Genomic DNA, 21,948 nt, shown 5'->3' on the forward strand with positions numbered 1-21,948 from the left:
CTTTCATTTGGTTCCATGATTCTTCCACATTCGTAATGGTTGGCAATTGTATGAGTGAGACCGTTTCTTCTTTCTTCTCACCAGCGGGCCAGTGCGTTCCTCACGCTGTTTTATCGGTGGCTTAATTCGCAGGACGGCAATCAACGGCCGATGTTGAGGTGCGATGGTCTCATAGGGAACGACTTTGCAATCAGTGACAGTGGTAAAATATTGGCGTCTTATGAGAATATAGTCGATTTGCGTTTTATTGTTCCCAGTATAAAATGTGGGAAGATGAGACAATCGTTTGATGAACCATGTATTCATAAGTACAAGGTCATGGGTGTCCGCAAAATCGATTATACGCTCACCACCTTCATTGCGCGCTCCGAACCCCTTTCCCCCATGGCACCTGTTACCGTCTGCCTTTTCACCCACATGACCATTAAGGTCGCCGGCAATGATTATGTAATCGTCAGCAGTGACAGGCACGTGACAAGTCTTTTCATCGAGAAGTTGCCAGAAGGCATCTTTCTCGGCATCAGGTCGACCTGTCTGTGGTGCATACGCGGTGAAGAAGTGAATAGTGCGATCAGTTGATATAATGGTGAGCTTCATCAGCCGATCATCATATCGTTCGACTTCTTTAATGGCATCACGGAAACCCTCTGAGATGGCAATGCCAACACCATATTGAGTTTGTGGGTTACCAAAATAGAGAAGTTTGTAGCCATTTTTACCGCGTTCGCGTTCAATGTCGCAGCTTTTGGCACCATCGGGTTTCTTGTAGAGCGCAGATGTCAATGCACCTTTTCCGAAGGGCTCTTGCGAGTTCCTCCGTCTTTCCAGTTAGGGTACCAACATTTAGCGTGCAGACACGTATTTGTTTTGTTCGTTGTGTGTTGACTAACTTGCTTACGTCCTGAAGCCGTCCATGCGTCAAGAACCCTTGCCCATTTCTCGACAGGACCGGGGCCCGTCCTGCCGCGTCGACTGAGGTGGACGCCCTAGCATTTCTCCGAGGCTTGTGACTCAATCCGATCATCATGTTTGTAACGACAGGTTTTCATCCTTCTTGAGTTCAGGTTTTGGTTTTTTGGGAGCATTCCCCTCATGCGGATTAATTTCCGCTGCTTCCCGCTTTTTTGGCTCCGATAAAGATGGCTTAGCTCAGCCTTGAGCCTTCTTAAGGGCCTCTTCTGGTTTCAGGCCTTCTTTCAGATAATGCAGGTATCATTTAGCACTTGCCCCGCTGAGGCTTGTCTCCTTCCTGACGTCTGATATACTGATCTCAGACGTGCTTTTGTTTGTCCCTGCTTTTTGAGCAGTGGTCTTTGTTGGTTGTTGTCCTTACAGTATACCAATGTTGACCTTGGGTCCACTGCTTGACGTCCTAGCTTCTCTCTTTTTGGGTATAGTCACCCAACTCTCAGTATTTCGGAGATGTGCCTCCGTCCGGTTGGGCAGTTGTATGCGATACGGGGTTCCACTTGTTTAGTTGTAATTTTCTTTGCTTTAATACGTGTACTTATTTGTGCCGATAGCCCACCGTAGCACAGTAAGGTGAAACTTACTCACTGAGGCGACCAGGTATCAGTGAGGCTCCGTTCGAATACAGTCAGGCACGGTTCGTTGTGGAAGATGTTTTTCGACTTTCCAATCTAGATCCGTAGTGTTTTGTTAATAGGGCCACCTCGTACAGGGCGTGGCAATTACTACCCACTAACGGTCTTGGTAGATGAGAGGTTTGGCCCCTGGGAAGGAACAATTTACCCTAGAATAGAGACAGCTAACTCTCAAAGAGAGATAGGTTGGCCCCAGTAACCAGTGCACTGCTTAACCCCCAGACTAATAATACGATGGTCTTATTTTTATTGTGTATTTACAAAACAAAAGAAAAAATATGATAAAAATCAATTCATTCAACATCACAAAGAGTTCATTATAATTGACTACAAACTAAGATAAATTAATAGGACTTTGCATTCCCACAAAGATCCTAGTAACAACTCGTTATAATTTATCATAAAATAAACAATAATTCTTTCAACTTAACGTTCTGTACACATCAAACATGTTTCCTTATAAATAAATTTGTGCATTTTCCATTTTCTTGAATTTTTTGTGCCATTTTGAATCCGAGCGTACTAATTAATATTTACATTAATTGAACGCTAAAATATAATAATAAAACTAACATATAAATTACAATAAATCCTTATTGATATTTACATTAACGATTGTCTTCATTTTAGATAATTAGGTAACCATAGTGCCATCAAATTAACAATAAATCTCCAATTTTTATTCTTTTTTGATTTCTTGACTCCCCTAAAAGGAGAAGATACGCTTCTATACGCAATCGCTTTGGTATTTCAGTTGATTTTTTCTTTTTTCTGTAAAGTTGCTATGAGCTCATGACGTACTAGCTTCCGGAAAAGATATAAAAATAGTGTAGCGAGTCCAACGTAGAGTAGGAAGACATCGATGAGATAGTATTGTATCCAGCTGGAAAGAAATTTAAATTAAAATTGTTAGAATAATGCCAAACAAGAGTGAGATAAATATTTATCATAATGACATTTGTATGGTAATCAAGCAATGAACATTCTTGATCTTATGGTGATCCCTGGGTAAACAAGAAGAAACTGTGATTTCAGTCATGCAATTAACACCTACCTAAACCTCCCCTACTCTATGGGCTCTATTTTTGTTGTCCTGTCTCAACGGATCGAACACTTTCCATTGCACTCTCTTAGTTATAGAAATCATAAACCTTAAGAGAAGTAGTAGTACCAACTAATGTGATGTACATGTGATGTTATATCATTAACATCACATAATAGAATCGGCAACCGGTGCTATCAAATATTACAGACCACTAGAGTGGTAGTACATATATGCATTTTTTATTACTTCACCCGGGATGGGAAAGAATCCTCATAGTTAACATTTGCCACTAGCACCGTCAATTAAACTAGAAAGAAGACTTTGATGTATCAAACGATAAATTAGATTATCACTCGGTTATATTTGGTGATATCTTGCGATGTGACATCACTTTGAAATGGGCATAACAAAATATTACTTATCATAAGAGTGATATCATCATCCCTTCTCTACCGAATGGTGATATCGTTATGTTTAGTGATGCTTTGATGCCATCAAGGAATGGCGGGAGAAGTGGCATGGGGAGGTCAAGAATAATCTTGCCCAGTTTCTTACGGGGCGTGGAGAATATCGCTAGCACCTGTACAGATTTAAACTGGACACTCCACTTGCATGTCCAAATGGGATGGCGTCTCAGTGGACTCAGAGCATGTGTTGTTCCACTGTCCACGGTTCGTAGAAGAAAGGACAAACCTAGAAAAAATTCCAGGAGAGGTACTGGTACCAGTAGATTTGGAACGGAGAATGCAACATCTGAGGATACGGGGATGCGATCAATTCAATGAAAATGGACTGAATTAGAGTGAGCTAACTTCGCCCCATGATGTAATACCTTATGGTGGTGCTACGGAGTAGGTGGTTTTAGTTGGTAAAAATCACACACATTGGGATGTCCAGACCAGTACATTTAGACGATTTACACCTCCACTCAAAAAAAGTAAATTAGATGAGTAAGTGCGCTCCAAACATGCTGGGCTTATCATACAATATTGTATGAGGCAACTTGCGCAACTGTGGAGTTGATCCCAGTTAATATTTTAACCGATGGGGCAAGTCGCTTAGAAGAGATGCATGAAGCGAACTTAAGTAAAGAAACTGAGAGAATGTGGTCATACAGCATAGGAGTTTCTCCTGAACGTTCAGTTCAGTCCAGTTTCTAAGTGATCGTGGTGGGTACAGGAAGTATTTTTACACGCTCGGATTGGATGGATAAGTGGATTGTCTTATGTGTAACGGTGCAACCGAAGATGCAGAACACGTTTTCTCCCTAGCCTCAGATTTGAAACCTCAAGGAGAAACATCAAAACTTAGCTAAGCACTCCTCCTCCTCCGGTAGAAAATTTGATAAAGATCATTGAATCAGATAGTGCTGCGAATGCATTGATGCATCAGTGACTAAACAGTGTTGAAGAAAGTATTGGAAGCTCTAGGTGATTTCTCTCCTGATTTTTTTCAGATCTTCGGTTAAGTTTTTTCCGAGAATGGGTCCGTGAAAGAAACGATCACTCTCGGTCGCCCGCACTCCCCACTTTCCGAACAGATGTCAAAACTAAGAACAGCATCGGAAAGTATACTGTAACAAAAAATTTGACCCCTTTTGCATTTATGGAGACCCATACAATATAGCATGGGTCAGGCGGCTAGTGGCTTTGTATGGGCAAAAATAAGCGGTATATTCGTAAATAGTTGCTACGCCCCACCGAGCCTCGCACTGTCTGAATTTGAAGACCCATTAGACGATCTTCTTCAGGACGTAAGGGGACGAGGTCCAAAGGTGATAGCCGGTGAATTTAATATGTGCGCCATCGAATGGGGCAGCAAAGAGGCTAACGAAAGGGAGCGATGATTATTAGAAACATTCGCCCAGTTGGATGTAGTTCTGGCCAACGAAGGTGGTATAAACACTTATCGGAAAGGGGGATCAGGCTCAATTGTAGATTTGACACGTGATATGCCCTGGCAAGTTAGCGATGACTTCAAGTACAGCGACCACCAGGCAATCACCTTTGAACTAAGGACGGAGCCACAGGGCAACAGACCCGCACCCCGGAAGCCGAATTCCAAAAGAACACCAGGATAGTCTGCAAAAGCGATGGATGAGCAAATATTCATGGAGGTGTGGTTAGACTTGCCTAGCAAAGCGGGTATCTCCACGGATAGAGCTTTTCATGTCACACAAAGCATCTCTAAAGCATGTGACGCATCGATGCCTAAGAGATACTCATTCCCCACTAGAAGACCCAATTATTAGTGGAATAGTGAACTAGCTAGTCTTCGGCCGATTTACCGCAGAGCCAGACGAACGGCTCAGAGGGCAATAAGAAGCGGACAAAAATCTGTGGGGTAGCACCTATAATTGTGATAGGATGATTCAGAGGCCGATCATCTCCGCAGATCACGCGCCCTATGCTCTTATTTAAAATAATCCAGGGATCCCCAGCAAGAGGGGGTACTGACATCTTCCAGCGCCCCCTGAAAGTGACGTCGATTCCACCAGTCGCCAGGGAAACAGCAAAATCGATTTTAATAAGGTTTTGTTTTTCACAAAACTTTTAAAAACGGCAGACAGACGGAGTGGTAGGCAGACAGTGAACCAATTAGAAGAAAGGAATGGGAGAACTGGAAAGATGTAAAGTGCAGTTTGAGAAAAAAGCAATAGGGGGACATAAGACGTGGAGTAGAGTTTGGGCAAAGAAGAGAATGAAAAAGAGGAACCCAACATGATATGAAGCGAATGTCGGGAGAGGGAATGATTATCAACGCGATTTATTTTTTTGGTATTTAGGGAGGGAGGGGTCAAGAAATCGAAGGAATGATAGAGTGAGAAAGAGAGATAAAATTCGATAGAGTCAATATAACCTAGAACCTGCAGAACCTGAACCTAGACTTTACTTATTCAATTAGTTACATATCTAATAGGAATTAGTCCTTAACGGCCGAGCTTAAGCAAGCGCCTTTTGTCACTGTTGCCCCTTGGGCTTCTATCGACACCATCTCGTGTGGCCAAGGCGTGACACGCCTAATCTATCAGGTCAGGAAGAAACACCTCCTAGCTATGAGGACCACATCATCGCAAGGCATCAAACTTTGCTTTGAGCTGGTAGGAGTGTACCCAAAAATTCCAAAGCTATACTTTGCCCTCAACGATATACGGAGGAATGCGCGACTAATTTGGAGGAGCTGGTATTGTTCAATAAATTGTTCTCTGGTTTCCAGATGAAGATCGTAATTGCAGTGAGTTTCTGAAATTGAGAAAACATTCCAGATGGTTACAAGTAATATCAGAGAAGCATTCGAAGGAAGGAAGGAAATTTACTTTGCTGTATGCCGAGGGAGACCATAGTCGACTTGAATTTTATAAAATAGAGGAGAAAGGTATTCCTTAACTAAGCTCTGAATTATGATTCAGTTTTGGCTGGAATATATACAAAGAGGCTCTGAAAGCTCCGAAGAAACGCCAAAGGTTGGCTGCACAATCCTCAAGGAGAAGCTATTGTCAAGAGGCTAACTCAGCGAGACGATCTCGAAGTTGAGCTGATACTTGATACTTCGTTTACAGTTTACAGGGGGTGAACAGAAAATAGTAAGGAAACAGCGAATCATTCGATTGGAATTCACTTCCGAAGCGGCTTAAAAATGACAGTTCGAGTTCGACAACCGTATAAAGCATTCAACCCAGAGACGGTATAAATCTTTGGGGTGAGGTCTATAGTCCGTGCCTCCTGCTAGAAATTGTTACCAGTCTGCCTTCTTCCGACGAAAATACCGGAACGCAAACGCTCCAGTAACTATGGAGGAACTGAGGGAAATATGAAGTAGGGTCGGCGACAACGAGACCCCAGTTTGGAAGTCTTCCCAACAGAGTTTGGAAGCTAGAAGTGAAAACTAGGCTCGAGTTTTTGATATCGTTTGGTGAAAATCGAAGAAACTTGAAAATTTGCATGACCCCCGGGTTGTAAAAGTGATGAAAAATGCAAAATCATTGGATTCGTGCGAGCGACACCTCGTTTGAAAGGGAAAGCGGCCCAGATTAAGGTTGTGCAAGAATTTTCACGCTACGATGTCAGGAAGGCAAGATATAACAGAAAATCGGCCGATGGAGGGCCTGGTGAAAATCGAAGAAAATTGAACATTTCCATGACCCCCGGGTCGAAAAAATGATGAAAAATGCAAAAATCGTCGAATTGGTGTGAGCGATACCTCATTTGAAAGGGAGACGGCCCAGATTCAGGATGTGCAACAGTTTTCACGCTAAGATGTCGGGAAGGAAAGATATGGCAGAAAATCGGCAAATTGAGGGCCGGGTCAAAATCGAAGAAAATTGAAAATTTCCACGACCCCCAGGTCGTAAAAATGATGAAAAATCGTCGGATTCGTGTATGCGATACCCCGTTTGAAAGGGGAAGCGGGCCAGATTCAGGATGTGAAAGAATTTTCACGCTACCTGGTGAAAATCAAAGAAAATTGAACATTTCCACGACCCCCGGGTCGCGAAAATGACAAAGAACTACGTTACCCAGTTCCTCGTGGAACACGGTGTCTAACGTCCTCATCATTGAAAAAACTGGGAAGATTACTAGCTTAGCTCACATATACATCCTTACGTGGTTGTTTCGCGCCAGGAAGCATGTCAACCAGAAAGGTAGATCCACCAAAATAGCATTTCACGAGCTAATGAAAAAAATTGAGAGTATGCGGCCTGGACTTATTCATAGATATCGAAGGTGCCTTTAACTATGACTCGTTCGCAGCGATTTGTGACTTGGCAAGGTAGGATAGAAGCGATTCGATATTAATCAGTTATGTCCTTCGCATTCTGTAGTGGAGGAAGATCCGTACCGGACCTTAGATTTCTTCTTCTCCTCTTCTAATGGATTTGCATTTTAGTCCTAATTGCGAGCAACAGTGATAGCTTCCTCAGCGTGGTCCGAAGGAAGCCTATTGGAACAATATTCTTAGGCCCATAGGGAGGGGGTTTCTCGTCCTTGCTATGGGTCGTGGTAATAGGCACTGTGTACATCGAAATCTATGCACCAGCATGTACGGATGACCTAGGCGTGATAATTATCAGCAAGTTTCGGTTGACTGAGTATTATTAAGCGATGAGGACTACACCGATCGTAGCACTTTAGCTATCCTATATTCGCCTTCGTCCCATTAATTTGAAGGTGAAAACAGCTAATGACGCATATAGGGTGCATACCATTATTGCGTTGAAAGCTGACCTTACGATTGGTCACGTGTCCATCTGGATCTGCCTGGATAAATATTAGGTGGCTCTGATGCCTTCGATCATATGCTTTTCAGATTAGTCTTTGAAAAAACGTACTCTGCCGTAATCACCAAAAGAAACGAATAGTTGACCAATGGCCGCGAGCCATCCACTGTCAAGTTTAGTCTGAAGGTGAAGTTGCAAAGGATCATGCAGCTGTATGGAGAAATTTGAACTACCATGGGGAGACGAAAATCTGTTCCAAAGAGCCCGAATCCTCTAGAGCCTCTTAAGAAAGACGACTGAAAAACCTTCTTAACCTTTTCAACGAAATTCCCTCATGGAAAATATTAGTTTGATGCTTTCGGTTACGTTCAGCCGATGTAAGGAAGAGACGCTCTGCGTTTCATGTGCAGCTGTTCGGCCTCCACAGGCCTTAAAAGAAGATACCTCGGTAAAGCCTTTTTGGGCGAAGAGTTTTTGCGCTATTCTCTTGTGGGAGATGTCGTTAGATTCTGTAAAGCTTGCGACCAGCCCGGCCAGAAGGCTGTTGAATAGGAAATTTCAGGACCTATATTTTAACTCAAACTAAGGTCGGGGTCGCCCTAGAATTATATGGTGCAGAACAGTGGAGAAAGAATGCAAGTTTCTTGGAAAGTCATAAGGGGAACTGGAGCATATTACCGAAAACTGGCCATGATGCCGTCATTTCCAACTTTGTTGATTTCTTGGGATATTTTTAAAATTGACATTTTATTATGTTTTACCTTAAATTCCTTCCAGGTGTTTGAAGATGGTAGGCACCATTATGCCTTAATACATATTCTGTCCAATAAATAGCTGTATCTAAAGGTGACGATCTTTGGTCCAATAGCAGTCTTTGCCGTTTCCTAGAAACAAAATCATAAATAACATTAGTAACTCCTTTTAAAAAAGGGAATAATTACAAACTTACTTAGCCGCCTGTCTATATCTGGGATCGTGAATGACCTTAATGATAGCTTTATACAACTTATCAGAAGTTAGTGTTTCTAATTGTAGCTTAATTGCATAACCATCTACTTCTGCTTTGGCTGCATTTGAATCATGATCACAAAAAACTGGCATAGTCACCACTGGTGATCCATGGTATACAGTTTCATACATGCTTAGAAGACCTCCATGCGTTACAAAAGCTCGCAACTTCCTGTGTCCGAGAATGTCCTGTTGTGGCAGCCATCGGCTAAGCATAACGTTTGGAGTTAAATCATGCATTCCGGCTGTGCTTCCTTCCCACTTCCAAAGAACTCGATAAGGAAGTCGGGCAAAAGTTTGAACAAGAAGACGACGAAGATGCTCAGGCATATTTGCGGCCTTCACTGATGATCCCATTGAGACATATATAAAACCAGTCTCTCCTGCACCGTTTATAAAGTGTTCTAGTTCACTGGGTAAAGCTCCAGCTGGTTTGCAGTGTATGCACGCTATTTCAGCAATGTTTGGAAGGAGAGGGCGGGGATAACTAACTGTGGCATGACCATTTTGAAGGATGAAACTGACGTTCCTTGACATTTCGTATATTCCGGGGACATCACTGCTGATCTGTCTACGAAGGATCCTTTCAAGACCGAATACGACTACCTGAAATAGTTTTTGAGTTAATAATAAGGCGAAGGATTCCTTCTTGGTCTCTGCTAAAGTCTCGCTGGACATTACTGGTCATAATTGTAATGACTGTCGTTATTGACTATAGGTTTAGATACTCACCACATGCATTAGGTTCGCCATTATATGCATCCCTGTGTTTAAAGCTCTTTGAAATAGGTTCATAGTATCGGTGAATGAACTAAAAAAGGCAGGGGTCACCGAGAAAGGAGTTGGATTGCCTGCAGTGGACATACTGCCCACGTGGAATCCGACTGTGTTGATATACATAAATGGTGTTTTGAATTTGTAGACTAGGCCCAATGCGCATTCTGGAAAGGCTCCGTCCAGGATTGTTAGGTCAAAACTTCGGTACAGCATCTCCTTCGTTTCAGCATCGTTGTACATTGCCTCACATGACTGGAAATAAAAAAACAAAATAACAAATTACTATCTAAGAAAATTCCAGCAAGACACACCATATGCATTTTATTTAATGATAAATTCTGTAAGCAACAATCTAGGCATGGTTACTCAATAATTAAAGATACTCGAGTAAACATGAGTGGATAGAACGTATATGGGCTCGAAAATAATGCTCCAATGAGCACCTGTGACCAGCAATGAACCTGCTGCATATGTGAATTCAGTTGCGCTGAGATGCTTAGTTTCATAGATGTTTGTGTACGCTGAGTAGAATTTTATCTGACTATCACTATGTTAGTAATCAATGTAGGTCGATATCGATTAGAAATGCACATTCACATCTATAGGTGCTCGTATGTGACTTTTCGGGTTCATGGCAATCTTTGATTCTTTCATACGTATTCCGTAGTTTTGCAACAAGCTGAGGTACTTTTACGTACAAACATATAGCAGCTGCTCTGGCTGCTAGAGTCTAATGTAGTGTTTGGAAATTTCAACAAGCAACTTGCATAGTAGCCCCCGTAGAACACGTACAAAAACAAGATTTCACTAGAGATACAGATATTCATTTTGATTAATTCTTTTTGGTAGCAATTTAGTCATAATTCATCAAGCACTTTTTATGGTGATGAAAATGGAAATATGGTTGTCATTTACCCCTTGATGCGGTATAGCGCGTCAACTACACCTAGGCACCAACGCTTCGTTCGTGATTACCTGAAATAAGCTTCATCTCCTCTCCGCCCCATCCCCATGCTACAATTTTTTGATACACCAGCACTCCTTTTCTACTGTTCTGCGCCAAATGGCCTGGGGACGACCCACTCGTCGGCCATCTTGGGGGTAGCACTGCACTGGTGTAGCCTGCAATGCAATTGGCGACCCCCTTAATGTGTGACCTCTCCAATGCCATTCTTGCCTTGCGGTGGCATAGCGTACGAGTGGCAGTCCTGTCCGCCAATTAAGTTCTTTGTTTGAGATAGTATCAGGCCGATGTACTTCGATGATAGACGCAGACAGGTGTTGACAAAGGCTTGAAGGCTTTGAGTGACAGTGGAGTTCAGTTTCCACGTCCTACTCCCATATAGCAACACAGAAAAAGCACTAGCACAGAACAGTCTCACCTTGATCTTGGTGTTGAGATAACTGCATTTCAAAAATTTAGACAAGGCATCGAAAGCGAATCTAGCGCTGTTAACCCATCGGACAACATGTATTATAGTTCGTTTCCACCGTCAGTAGGAAGCACGTCTCCAAGATATACAAATTGATCGACGCCTTCGGTGCTCTGCCCATTAATCCAGATAGGGAGAGTGCGATGACTCGTCAGACTAAGAACCTTTGTTTTGTTGGTGTTTATCATCAGTCCAATTCTACTTGCCCCTCTTTCCTAATCCAAAGCCATTTGACTAAGGATCATAACCTGCAAGAGAACAATCAGATGTGGCCAACATAATCGAGTTGCTTGATGAAAGATGTCATAATCCATTGAATTTCTTCACGTCCTCCGGACAAGGCGGCATAAAGACTGTCACCGAAAATAATAAGAAATATTGTCGTTGACAGAATGTAACCTTAGTGGACTCCGCTATCTCGGTGCAGCACGTGATATTTTGCGCTATTATATGCCGCTCTGATAGCAGCTATTAGTTTCTTCAGAGCATGCCAGATCCACTCTCTGTTCACGCTATCAAAAGCTTTCTCGAAATCGATGAAGAGCAGGTGGAGCGAAGATCCAAATTTCTCGCACTGTTCTAAAGTAATTTGTAGGCTGTTGATGTAGTCAATGCAGGAGAATCAGGAGCGGAGACCAGTTTGCTCTTTGTCGATGAATCTTTCGAGATGTTCTTTGATGCATTCGAAGATTATTTGAGCTATTATTTTTGAAACAGCAGGAGTTCCAATTGTCACATTCAAAGTGATCATCCCCTTCTACCACTCTCCGGGAAAGGTCTCGAATTCCCAGGATTTGTGGAAGTAACATGTTTGCGGTAGCTGCATGTGGAGCGATAAATAACTCTGCGGGGAGACCGTCAATCGTAGCGTTTTTACTACGTTTGAGTCCATAGATGGCAGAATTGAGTTCTCTTCTGCTTAGCTGAATAACTGGCCATTTTATTCACAAGAGGAGGAACCCGATCACAGGGCTAAGAACCGTGGTGAAGTGTTCTTTCCTTTTCTTCAGTTGCTCGTCATCGTGGATGAGAAGTCGACCGTTAATGTTCTGCGACATGTTCGGTTTTTCTGGCTAGCGCAATAGCAGATTCTTTCTTGCCACAGCGCATACTATCTTGAACTTCTCGTGACTTCGCTTGGCGTCGGATATCAAGCGCCCTACGCGAGCGGCGTTCAATAGAGCTTCCATCCTCTTCCGTTCATTGATCCCCTTCCTCGATTCTGCAGTTAGCCAGATCTTATGGCGCGCTTTCGGGACGTGGACGACACCTTGTGTAGCATCCGAGAAAAGGGTATTTTTGATGCTCATCGATATTCTCAGACGAGTTACTTAGTGTATCCTACGTCCGATCAGCAAAATTGGTCCCCCACTTTCGAGCGACAGCTGGGTCATACAGGCGGTTGAGGTTGCAGAAATCACCGATTCTCGCACCATTATCGTTACGGTCGCCGTGAATGACACCTTGGCATTCAGATCACCCGTTACGATCACAATGTCACCTTTAGGAAACCTCCATTGAACTGCGTGTAATTGTTCGTAGAAAGCATCCTTCTCCACTGTATCGGAAGTTTCCGTTGATGCATAGCACTGTACAATTGTGATGCTCCTCAACTCGGACCGGAATCTAGCAGTTAAAAGTCTGTCAAAAACCGACTCCCAGGTCAGGAGAGCACGCCCTGCGGTAACTGTCATAAACATAAGATTTCCGCCTGCTACCATTTAGCTTTTCAGAGTATAAAAGCACATTGTCTTTAGTGTGGTAAGAGAGAGAGGAGTACTCTCCAGAGTCCCATCATCTTATTTTGTTTAGGCCCAGAATGTTTACCTTATATTGTTGGAATTTCCGCTCAAGTTGGAGAAAGCGGGCATTTTTAGGTCCCTCGCTATCGTTGTCTAGGATTGTGTGCATTCCAAAAACTAATCATAGTTGGGTTTCGGCAGTCAAAGGCATTCGGCATGAGGTCAGTCCCCATTCGAGGCATTATTAACGTTTTGGGAGCAATAAAGTTCCAAAATGTTAAATAATGGGTCTTCATAATTAAACGCAGTGCCTAAAAACTGAGGAGGATAGCACCCTGATAATGCAAAGGTTCTCCATCAATGGTTGATGAGAAATTAGATTATGCTCGATATATTTTACGCATTTCTTCCATCGGTGATTGTATCATAATGCCCCCATTTGTTTTTACGAAGGGTTTGCCTGTGACCCTTATCAATTATGAGTTTCGTTATATGGTGGTTTCTAGGAAGGAATAGTTGATGTTTCGTATCCTCTTTTAAACCCGAGTGAGGGATGAATAAATCCTTTGAGGAGTAGGAAGCTTGCAGTTCAGAAACGTAAACAGTGCACCCCTACTCTTAGCTACCATGGGAAATTAGAGAAAGGATCTACTCGTAGGTCGAAGGCTTGTGCCACTGTAAGAAGTGCTACAGTTTGCCTCCTTTCTGTACTAATAGAAGCAGTTGGTTTGTTGGGTGGGTGAATCATGCGAAGTCTTGATTTCCTTGCAGGAATGAACTATTTGGCATATACTAACGCCCTGAAGACTTTTCCGGAGATATCGCATCCATGCAGCAGGTCCTTCTAACCTATATGATAGTTAATCCAACATGGAATCCTCAATGTCTCCTTATGATTAAGTTCTCTTCCTATTTGTTTTAATGGATCAGTGATGTTTAAGGTTATTCAACCCAATGGTCTCAGTTTCCCAGATTTCCTTCATTAATAATTTTACTGCCATTATTATCGGAAATGGCCATTAAAATATTGACATTATTTTGGAAAGGATAATTAGCTTTGTAGCTGTGGTGGCTATTCATTTGGATTTAAGTTTGAACCTATAACTGTCGGTTGCTAGGTCCTAGTCTATATCCAAGGCCTTCATTGTGTTGTCACCAGAAATGTCTACGGTGCGCCCTTCAACCATATCATTTGGAAGATATATCAGCAGAGTTTAATCATTGGATATTATTTTCCTAAGTATTAATCATCAAGTACAAAAGTCCTGTTTCTGCAACACCTTCGTGATAGAGGAGGTTGCTCCTTCAATCTTCAGTCAGTTGTTGCATGGCACGAATTGAGAGGTTCGTTGCCCATGCTGTTCTGCATGGAACTGTGTTCAGTTGAGATTCCTTGACTTGCCACGTAGGATCCTCTCTCCTTTATTATTATTATTTCTGTTAAGGGAATGTTGCACCGCGTCCTTAAAGAACTATTGTGCCCCTTTTACTGGTGTAATGTTACTGGTGTTCCTATTGATCATAGCATCTCAAGAAAGCGTAGAACCGTCAGGAACTTTAGCATGTCCCCTACTTCCAGATCTTTCAGCTTTGCATCTGGTATTAATTGTTCTCCCAGATGCCTCGACCTACTTTGCACAAGTGCCGGGCACTGTCCCAGGACGTGTATAGAGGTTTCGTCCTCCTCCTCACAAAACCTGCAGGCAGTGTCCGCAGATATCCCTAGCTTCCCTAGGTGATAGTTCTGCCGACAATGACCAGTGAGAATTCCCACTATGATTCGGAGGTTCTTTTCGGTGAGGTTTAAGCAATCCTTTGTGCGTATGGGTTCGTATCCTCCAATAAGCACCCTGGACTGCTCCATCCCTGGTAGGCCCGCCTAGTATAGTTCCCTCAACTGTTCCTCTTCTTAGATTCATAGCCACGAAACCGTTTCCGATTCCACGGAAGGGTTTTGGCCCATCTCCTTAGAAAGCGATGAAAGTTCTGAATATCGGAGATACCTGGAAAACAGGGATTTAATCGGGGAAGAAGGATTCGAGGTACAACCTTCATGAACCCGTGCTGTCGTTTGAAAAATTTCGAGGCTAATAGACGAAGCAGTATCTTCCTCTATCCTAAGAAGATGCTTCTACGAATAATTATACATTCTTATAAATAACATACATATTAAGACGGTTCAAGATATCTAGGCTCCTTTAGGTGGCGTGAATATTTCTCTTCTTGATGTTTTTGGGCTGAGGTTCGAAGTTTCTTCGGCATCTAAGTTATACTATGCATCCTATTGTCTTAGGGGTTGAAGCATTTGTATGATAAGTGTTTGTATGGATCTCCAGTATGGACTTGCCAAATGTCCCCTCGTGTGAATAGCAGAATGCTCGAATCCGTGGGCATGTTCATGTGCACGCTGGGTAGGTCGGACCAGAGCACCCAGCGGTCGATAAATAAAAATCTATGAAGGATATTCAGAGGATAAACGAAATATGGAGGAGAAAGAGCTTATGAAACCTAGCCCCGACGGTTTTTGAAAGTGAGTAGCGACCGCAGGTTGAGATAATCTCACGGTAAACATACGATCCAGATCGACTTCAAGCTCGAAGCTTGAGAGACGACCACCGAGGGTAATGTTGCCCCCCCCCCCCCTCTCCGCGACTGTCGAAATTCGCAGAATTCGGAAATAAGTATAGCCTCCCAAATGGACAGCAACTGTTTTGGTACAAGAGACAAATGTTAAGGACAGCCAAACGAAATGGCCTTTTTTTCCACTGAAGAACGCATACATGAACTGTGAGAGATAGAATATCCATCAAAATGTCAGGACTCTGACTAAGGAGATCGAGTTGTCTTATATTAAGTCAAAAACGGTTTTGGCTTTTCAGGATTCATGTTGTGAATGGACCAAGGGATTGATACAAATCGAACAAAAACACTTTGAGGCAACTCAGGACAAGCTCTCACAAAACATTTGAGAGTCGAATGTAGACCTGGCGGTAATCTGCGAATCTTACCGAAAATTTGGTAGTGCTACGTGTGTGGAGAATACGATTGGTGTCGCCGCAGTATGAACATGTGGAGGACAAACTAGGCAGCACATCATGGCATTGCGGGGAGCTGGTTTTATAAGGGCACAAATCAGCTGCATTAATATCGATATCTTTTGCAATCTGGCAATCTGAAGTAGAGTGTTAGGTTTGATCCTTGGTCTGCCATAACTCAGTACCTCGTTGGTAAGGGGAATGGGTTGACGAGTGAGTGAACTTTACAGATACACTGATCAGCAGGTCAGGTGTTGAGCTTTTCTATTACAGTAGCAATCCAAGTGAGAGGATTTTGCCAAAGAGTAAAAGATACGGAGTCGCTATAAGTTGTGTCTTAAGGTGTCTTCTCAGCCCTTATGGCTACAGAATGGAAACTACGAGAGATCTGCTACTGTATTGGGGATAACAAGACTCCGAGATTGGATGAGTTGGTCGCTAATATAGGGCCAAGTGGTTCATAAGCACATTTTAATTGTGTTTAGTGCAAGGAGTGTTTCCCGCCCAGTGGAAGAGGCAGAAGTTGAATTCGCTTCCGAAGCGGCAAAGCGCACCTAGCGTGCCTTCATCCTTTAAACACTACGAACATGATTGGAGAGAGTACATGCCATCTATAGCCGTTGGCAAGTGTTGTTAGGAGTTGACAGAAATGCCTTTAATTCAGCCAACTATTGTTGGATTAAGGACACTTTGGCTAAACTGCATGCCTTTGGCTACATAGCTTGGTTTATCGGGAGTTACCACCCAGAGAGATTTCTCTGGTATCAGACGGACGACGGGCCGAAAGGAAACATTGTGACAGCAGGTGTTCCCCAAGGTTCCGTATTGGCGAATCTGGCGCTGATGGTAGTTGTGAAACACCCCAACAATATGGACCTTTGGACTAAACAGGATGGAAGACAGTTTAAGCTAGGTCATCTCTAGCAAGGATGACGCCTAATATCGGGGGCCAGAATATAGTCATTAGCTGCATATCGGTGTTGTGGTGAAATCTATCTTACTATATGCGGCTCCTGTTTGGACGGGATCATTGTACGACATTGTGACAGGGTTTCTTTCGGAACACGGTGACTATAGAAAGTATCTGCTTTATTATCCGCCGAGTTATAGATAAAGTTATAAAAGTACTTGCGTAAAACAGGATGTACACTTCTACCTTCTGTCCAAACTTTTGCATAAAGCTTTGTTTGCAATTAGAAGTTTGTTTCATAAGATCTTGAGATTGAAAAAAATTAAGAAATACTCCAAATCTATCTTATACTCAGACATGTTTCTTGCTACTCATATATTGCATAACCCATCATCATTCAAATTTTTTCGACGTGCTGTGCTTTATTGCGCTATAATACGTGACTTACTCAAGTAACTAATTATGGGAAAGTACGAGTATTTCCAAAGAATCCATTGATGCGTACGTAAGTATGCGTATATGCAGGCATAGGGTGATATCTGTATATATTGCAGAATTTTAAATTAATTCACAGTTGTATCTAAACTTACCTCAAATGCATATCGTATAGTATCCCAAACTGTAATGGGCATTTCACCGGACATTCGTCGTCCTAGAAGATCCCAATTTGTATAATTCTGAATGTATTCGACCAGATGAGATGGAGTGATTTCCTCTAATCCACTGAGAGAGAAATCAGCCGGGAATCCACTTAGGAATGTCACGTTGTGACCTCTGTAAAAATATATGATAAATATTTATAAGTGATGTTAAAATAAAAAAGAATATGCAGACTTATGAAGACATAGATATTAATGCCATTTCCTTCAACTTTCATATTTTGTGCATTATATCAAAAAATATTCAGTCCATGGAAACACCAAAACTTTAGGTGAAGGTAAGGTATTTATGAGACTTCCGACGATTCATGTTGTTCATGTACCACATAAGTTCTACGATCTGCTAAGGCCTGGACAATTTCAAAAGTCACTATAATGCTTAAAACCAAGTAAGATTGGACACAAGTGACACCTGCCTGTCCTTGGTATTTGGGGTAACGCACCCCCAGAAGTAGCTGAATCAAAAAAATAGCCAACAGTTAAAGCATCCGAACTACTGGAGAGCAAGTGTTACTTGTCATTTCGCCTAATTTCAGGGCCACTAAATATGCCAGTATCAACTGTGGTTTTTTCTAATGTTGCTATTATGGTCTCCAGGATCTCAGATCTCACTGTTGACCTGGCATTTCCTCGTGTTCGCTATAGATTTCAGAGCACAGAGCTCGTCTTGCAATGAACCGCATAAAAGCATGGTTTATAGATCGCTCACCAATTCTAGATGCATTCTTTTCGTAACCATATGTATAAAGACACGAACATACCCTTTCGAAGCATTAATTAATCGGATCTTCAACATTAGTGTCCTGAAGGTGCATAGTCCATCCGCATTGTCAAGGAATAGTGTAGGCTTGGTGGTGATTAAACCAGAGGCAAATTGCTCATCAGCTGCTGATTTCGTTGACTGACATTTTTTATATAGGTGAGGCACTTACGAACCTCGTCACGTATCAGCTTCTGTTCGTTGAGGATCAAATATATTATTCTCAAACATTTCTGAATAATGGAAACGCCACCATCCAGAGTACTTCGCTGAGCGTATTATTAGGAAGAATTAGACGCTTATGGTCCGTACTCTGCGTCTAATTCTAAACAAACCTTCATAGTCATGGAATGAAACATGGGGCGTTAGGACCTGGTACGCCGAAACGATCTGCTTCACTCATGGAAAGGAGGTCCGGTTTAGTCGCAGATTTCATTTTACTCGACCCCCACATGTTATCCATTATATCCTGGATATAGGATATCCACAGTAACCACAAGGAAGTCATCTTAGAATCATGGAAAGAGTCACTTGAGACCCACATGTTCACAGCCAAATCCGAGGAAGACAGGCCTATAACAAAGCCTGCAGCAACCTCAAGCTAGATATTAAGCAGGGCAAGGAAAAATTTTAAATAATCTTACTACGAGGTAAATATAAGCCCGTCTGTGAGCGTTTTAGATTGTGGTATCGCAGAGCGAGCAATTTGCGAGGCAATCCTACGCAATTGTAAACGCTCTGAGAAGTGTCCGCTGAATAAATGACTTCGAAAAACAACCAATGTTTATTTGGTGTTAGTCCTTGGTTATCCGAAGAATTGCGTTATCCTTTCACGCTTTCCCGACTCCAGAAGAATCAAGGGTGGCGGAGATCCTGACTTCTGCAACATGCGAGTAAGCGTCAGAACCTACGTTATCTTTTCCAGACACCTGTTGAATGTCGGAGGCGGACTGGATGATGAAGCTCAGGTGCTGAAGTTGGCGAGGGGATGCTTTGTAGGACTTTTGTTTCAAAGCAAAGATGTGTGGTTTATGGTTCATGTACCTTCAAGGGAATACCGGAAGTATTTCCTTCCGGGGTATGCGGCTGATAACTCACTGTCGTAAGTGTTGCACTTTTGTTGAGCACGATTCAGCTGCTTGGGAAAGAAGTTCAACCGTTGCCAGATTTTGCTCACTTTTTAGTGAAGGAGAGCATCTACGGTGACGTTTGAGGCATCGACGTATACGGCAAGGGAATGCCAGAACTACAGCTTCCACTACCTGTTACTTGGTTGTCTGAAAGGCATGGAAGACCACTGCATTTAGGCGGAAGTCTTTGCTCTTTGGCCCAGCGTTAAAAATCGATAGTTGGTGGGCCACCTTGGGCAAGAAACAACGGTAGAAGTTTGACATGCCCAAAAACCCTTTCAGATCCTTAGCAATCTAAGGGAGCGGAAATCTCGAAATCGCTTGCCCTTGACTGGGTCCCATTGGATGCCTTTAGGGGTAATCCTCATTCAAATAAACGAAAAAAATGAAGGTCTCGCACCACAGAGTGTATGAATTCCTGAAAGGTTTGTGCCTTATTGGACAGTCCAAAAGTCATCCTAGTGAATTCGAAGAGGTCGAAACGAATGCATATTGCCGTTTTCGGGAGCTGCAGCGGATATGTCTTGACTAAGTCTAAGGGCGAGAAAATACGGCAGTCTGCCTAAGTAATGCACCCAGTTTCGGATGAGTAGAATTGAGTATCGGTCTGGAATCACCTGGGCATTTAGACATCTGTGATCGTTACGAAGTCTCCATCTGCGTTTGCGTTTAAGGACGTTGTGAAGTGGTGAAGACCAACAATTGAAGGTCTGCAAATACACTGCTTAAGAAGTTCTTCGACTTTTTCCCGTGCAAATGTGCGCTTTTGCTGTGCGCGAGCGAGTATTGCTGATTTGGTGCTGAATTTCATGCTTAACAGGCTCAGAGAGACTACGCTCGGTAGTGATAGTATTGTATTTTTGAAGAAGTGTAGAATATGTGATCTGACAAGGTCTTCAAAACCGATAAAAAGAGTATTGGAAGCGCACGTTGAGATTCTCCCTGATGACCTAAGAGAAGTCGTGGGGTCAGATCCACTAAGAATCCATAACGGCATAGGAAGTCTGCACTTAAGATGGGAATGCTGATATTCGGTGCGAACCCACGCGCCGGAACCGACACGTGAATGTTAGTATATTATCAAGTGAGGGATCGAATTGTTCAAAGGAGCCCTCACATTCCCTAGCCTGGCTAGCACAGAAGCGTGCAAGCACATGTCTACGGAGCACTTCAATGGAGCTTCAACATTTGCGGGTGGACCTTCACGGTCAATTTTGCTATCTTTTCAGGTCTTTGGGATAGCTCTCCTGGCTTGGTCGTCTTCGACCACTAAGGGTGGTTTTTAGATCATTGTCAATCACATTTTAGTCATTACAAATGGCGTTCATTTTCTTATGAGAAAATGCGGTTGCGATTGCCAAAAGATCATCCTATGTGGCCGGGGACGACTAAGAGTGAAGAGCTTTCCCAAAAACCCGATAAGATGGCGAATGTAAACACGTGTCGACGGATGAAGCTTCAATATTCGCGGGCCTCAAAAGTCAGCTGATGATATGTATATGCAACATACAAACGTGAAGTCTATCTGTCGTCTCTCGGAAACCATAAATGCTGAATGGGAGGTGTTGATTACGCTCAGGATAGAATGGATGGACGCACAAGCTGATCTGTATCATCAAGCTGCTGAGAAGCCTCCGACCACCCACTGTCGGTGGTGAAGCCTTGGGAAAAGTTTAGGTGAAGTGATAACATCAGGTATGGAAAAAGCTGGTAAGCCAGGAAGATTGGAATGGGATGGGACGGGGGAAAACTGAGAGACGAAGGGGGTTCCCATATGTGGCCAGGCCACAGTGTTTTAAAAACATTTCCATCTCCCTTTAAAATACAGCTAGACAAACAAGAAGTCATTAAACCGACTTTAATGGGGTATTGTTTTCCAGAAAACCTTAAAAAGGATTATGAGGGCGGATCAGATGTGTCTGTACGTTTGAGGTGAGGGAGAGGCAGAGTCTCTGAGCACTCAGACCTCATCATATTATATCTTCTACCAAACAGATGTATGGGGATCTGGGAATCGGAAGGCATTGCGAAAACTAGGTTTAGTTCTCCCAATGATTCTTCCAATGCTCTGTGCCCCCTACGCCCATTGTTTTCCCATAGATCAAATCGAATTAGTCTATGAGCTGCTCTCATTGTAGTGCTCTGAATAAACAAATCCAAGGGCTACGAATTGAGTAATGCATTCAGAGCAGCGCCCGATGTCGTGCTCAAGGTACCGGTAATACCCAGACACATAGTTCTTTGCAGTGTCGCTAGTTTACAGCGAAAACTCTTTTGTTTCACCTTAATCCACCACACTACGGATGCATAAGCGAACATCGGCCTAATGATGGTAACGCATATCCGCATTACCACATGGGGCCTGAGTCTCCATGTCGAGGCAACGATTGGTCTCCACAGCCCATAAGCTGTGAGAGCTCGTTTCATCTTTAACTCCACATGTTTGTTCCAAAGAAGTTTTTCATCTAGAGTGACGCCACAGATATTTCACCTCTTCGGAGACTTGAAGGGTTATACCCCTTATCTATGAAAGGCAAAGACCATTCAGTTTCCCCCTTTTTGTAATTGATACTATTGTGGTTTTGTTTGCATTTGCTGAAAGTCCATGCCTGACGCATCAACTGACA

The 21,948-nt window shown here is 42.9% G+C and overlaps 1 protein-coding gene across 1 annotated transcript in view; it reads right to left on the reverse strand.

The window, feature by feature from the left end:
* Positions 1 to 940: 940 nt before the first annotated feature.
* Positions 941 to 21,948, reverse strand: part of LOC119655784 (UDP-glucosyltransferase 2) — a 109,399-nt gene continuing 88,391 nt past the window's right edge. Inside the window, exons 3-7 of the mRNA XM_038061874.1 lie at positions 17,363 to 17,546; positions 9,608 to 9,904; positions 8,817 to 9,481; positions 8,629 to 8,751; positions 941 to 2,487 (exon numbers count right to left, since the gene is read on the reverse strand). Of these exons, the coding sequence (XP_037917802.1) occupies positions 2,355 to 2,487; positions 8,629 to 8,751; positions 8,817 to 9,481; positions 9,608 to 9,904; positions 17,363 to 17,546 (1,402 nt within the window). The 3' untranslated portion in view covers positions 941 to 2,354. The remainder of the gene's footprint in view (positions 2,488 to 8,628; positions 8,752 to 8,816; positions 9,482 to 9,607; positions 9,905 to 17,362; positions 17,547 to 21,948) is intronic.

Source organism: Hermetia illucens, chromosome 4 (genome assembly GCF_905115235.1).
Source record: "Hermetia illucens chromosome 4, iHerIll2.2.curated.20191125, whole genome shotgun sequence".
In the NCBI taxonomy this organism is placed as follows: Eukaryota; Metazoa; Arthropoda; class Insecta; order Diptera; family Stratiomyidae; genus Hermetia; species Hermetia illucens.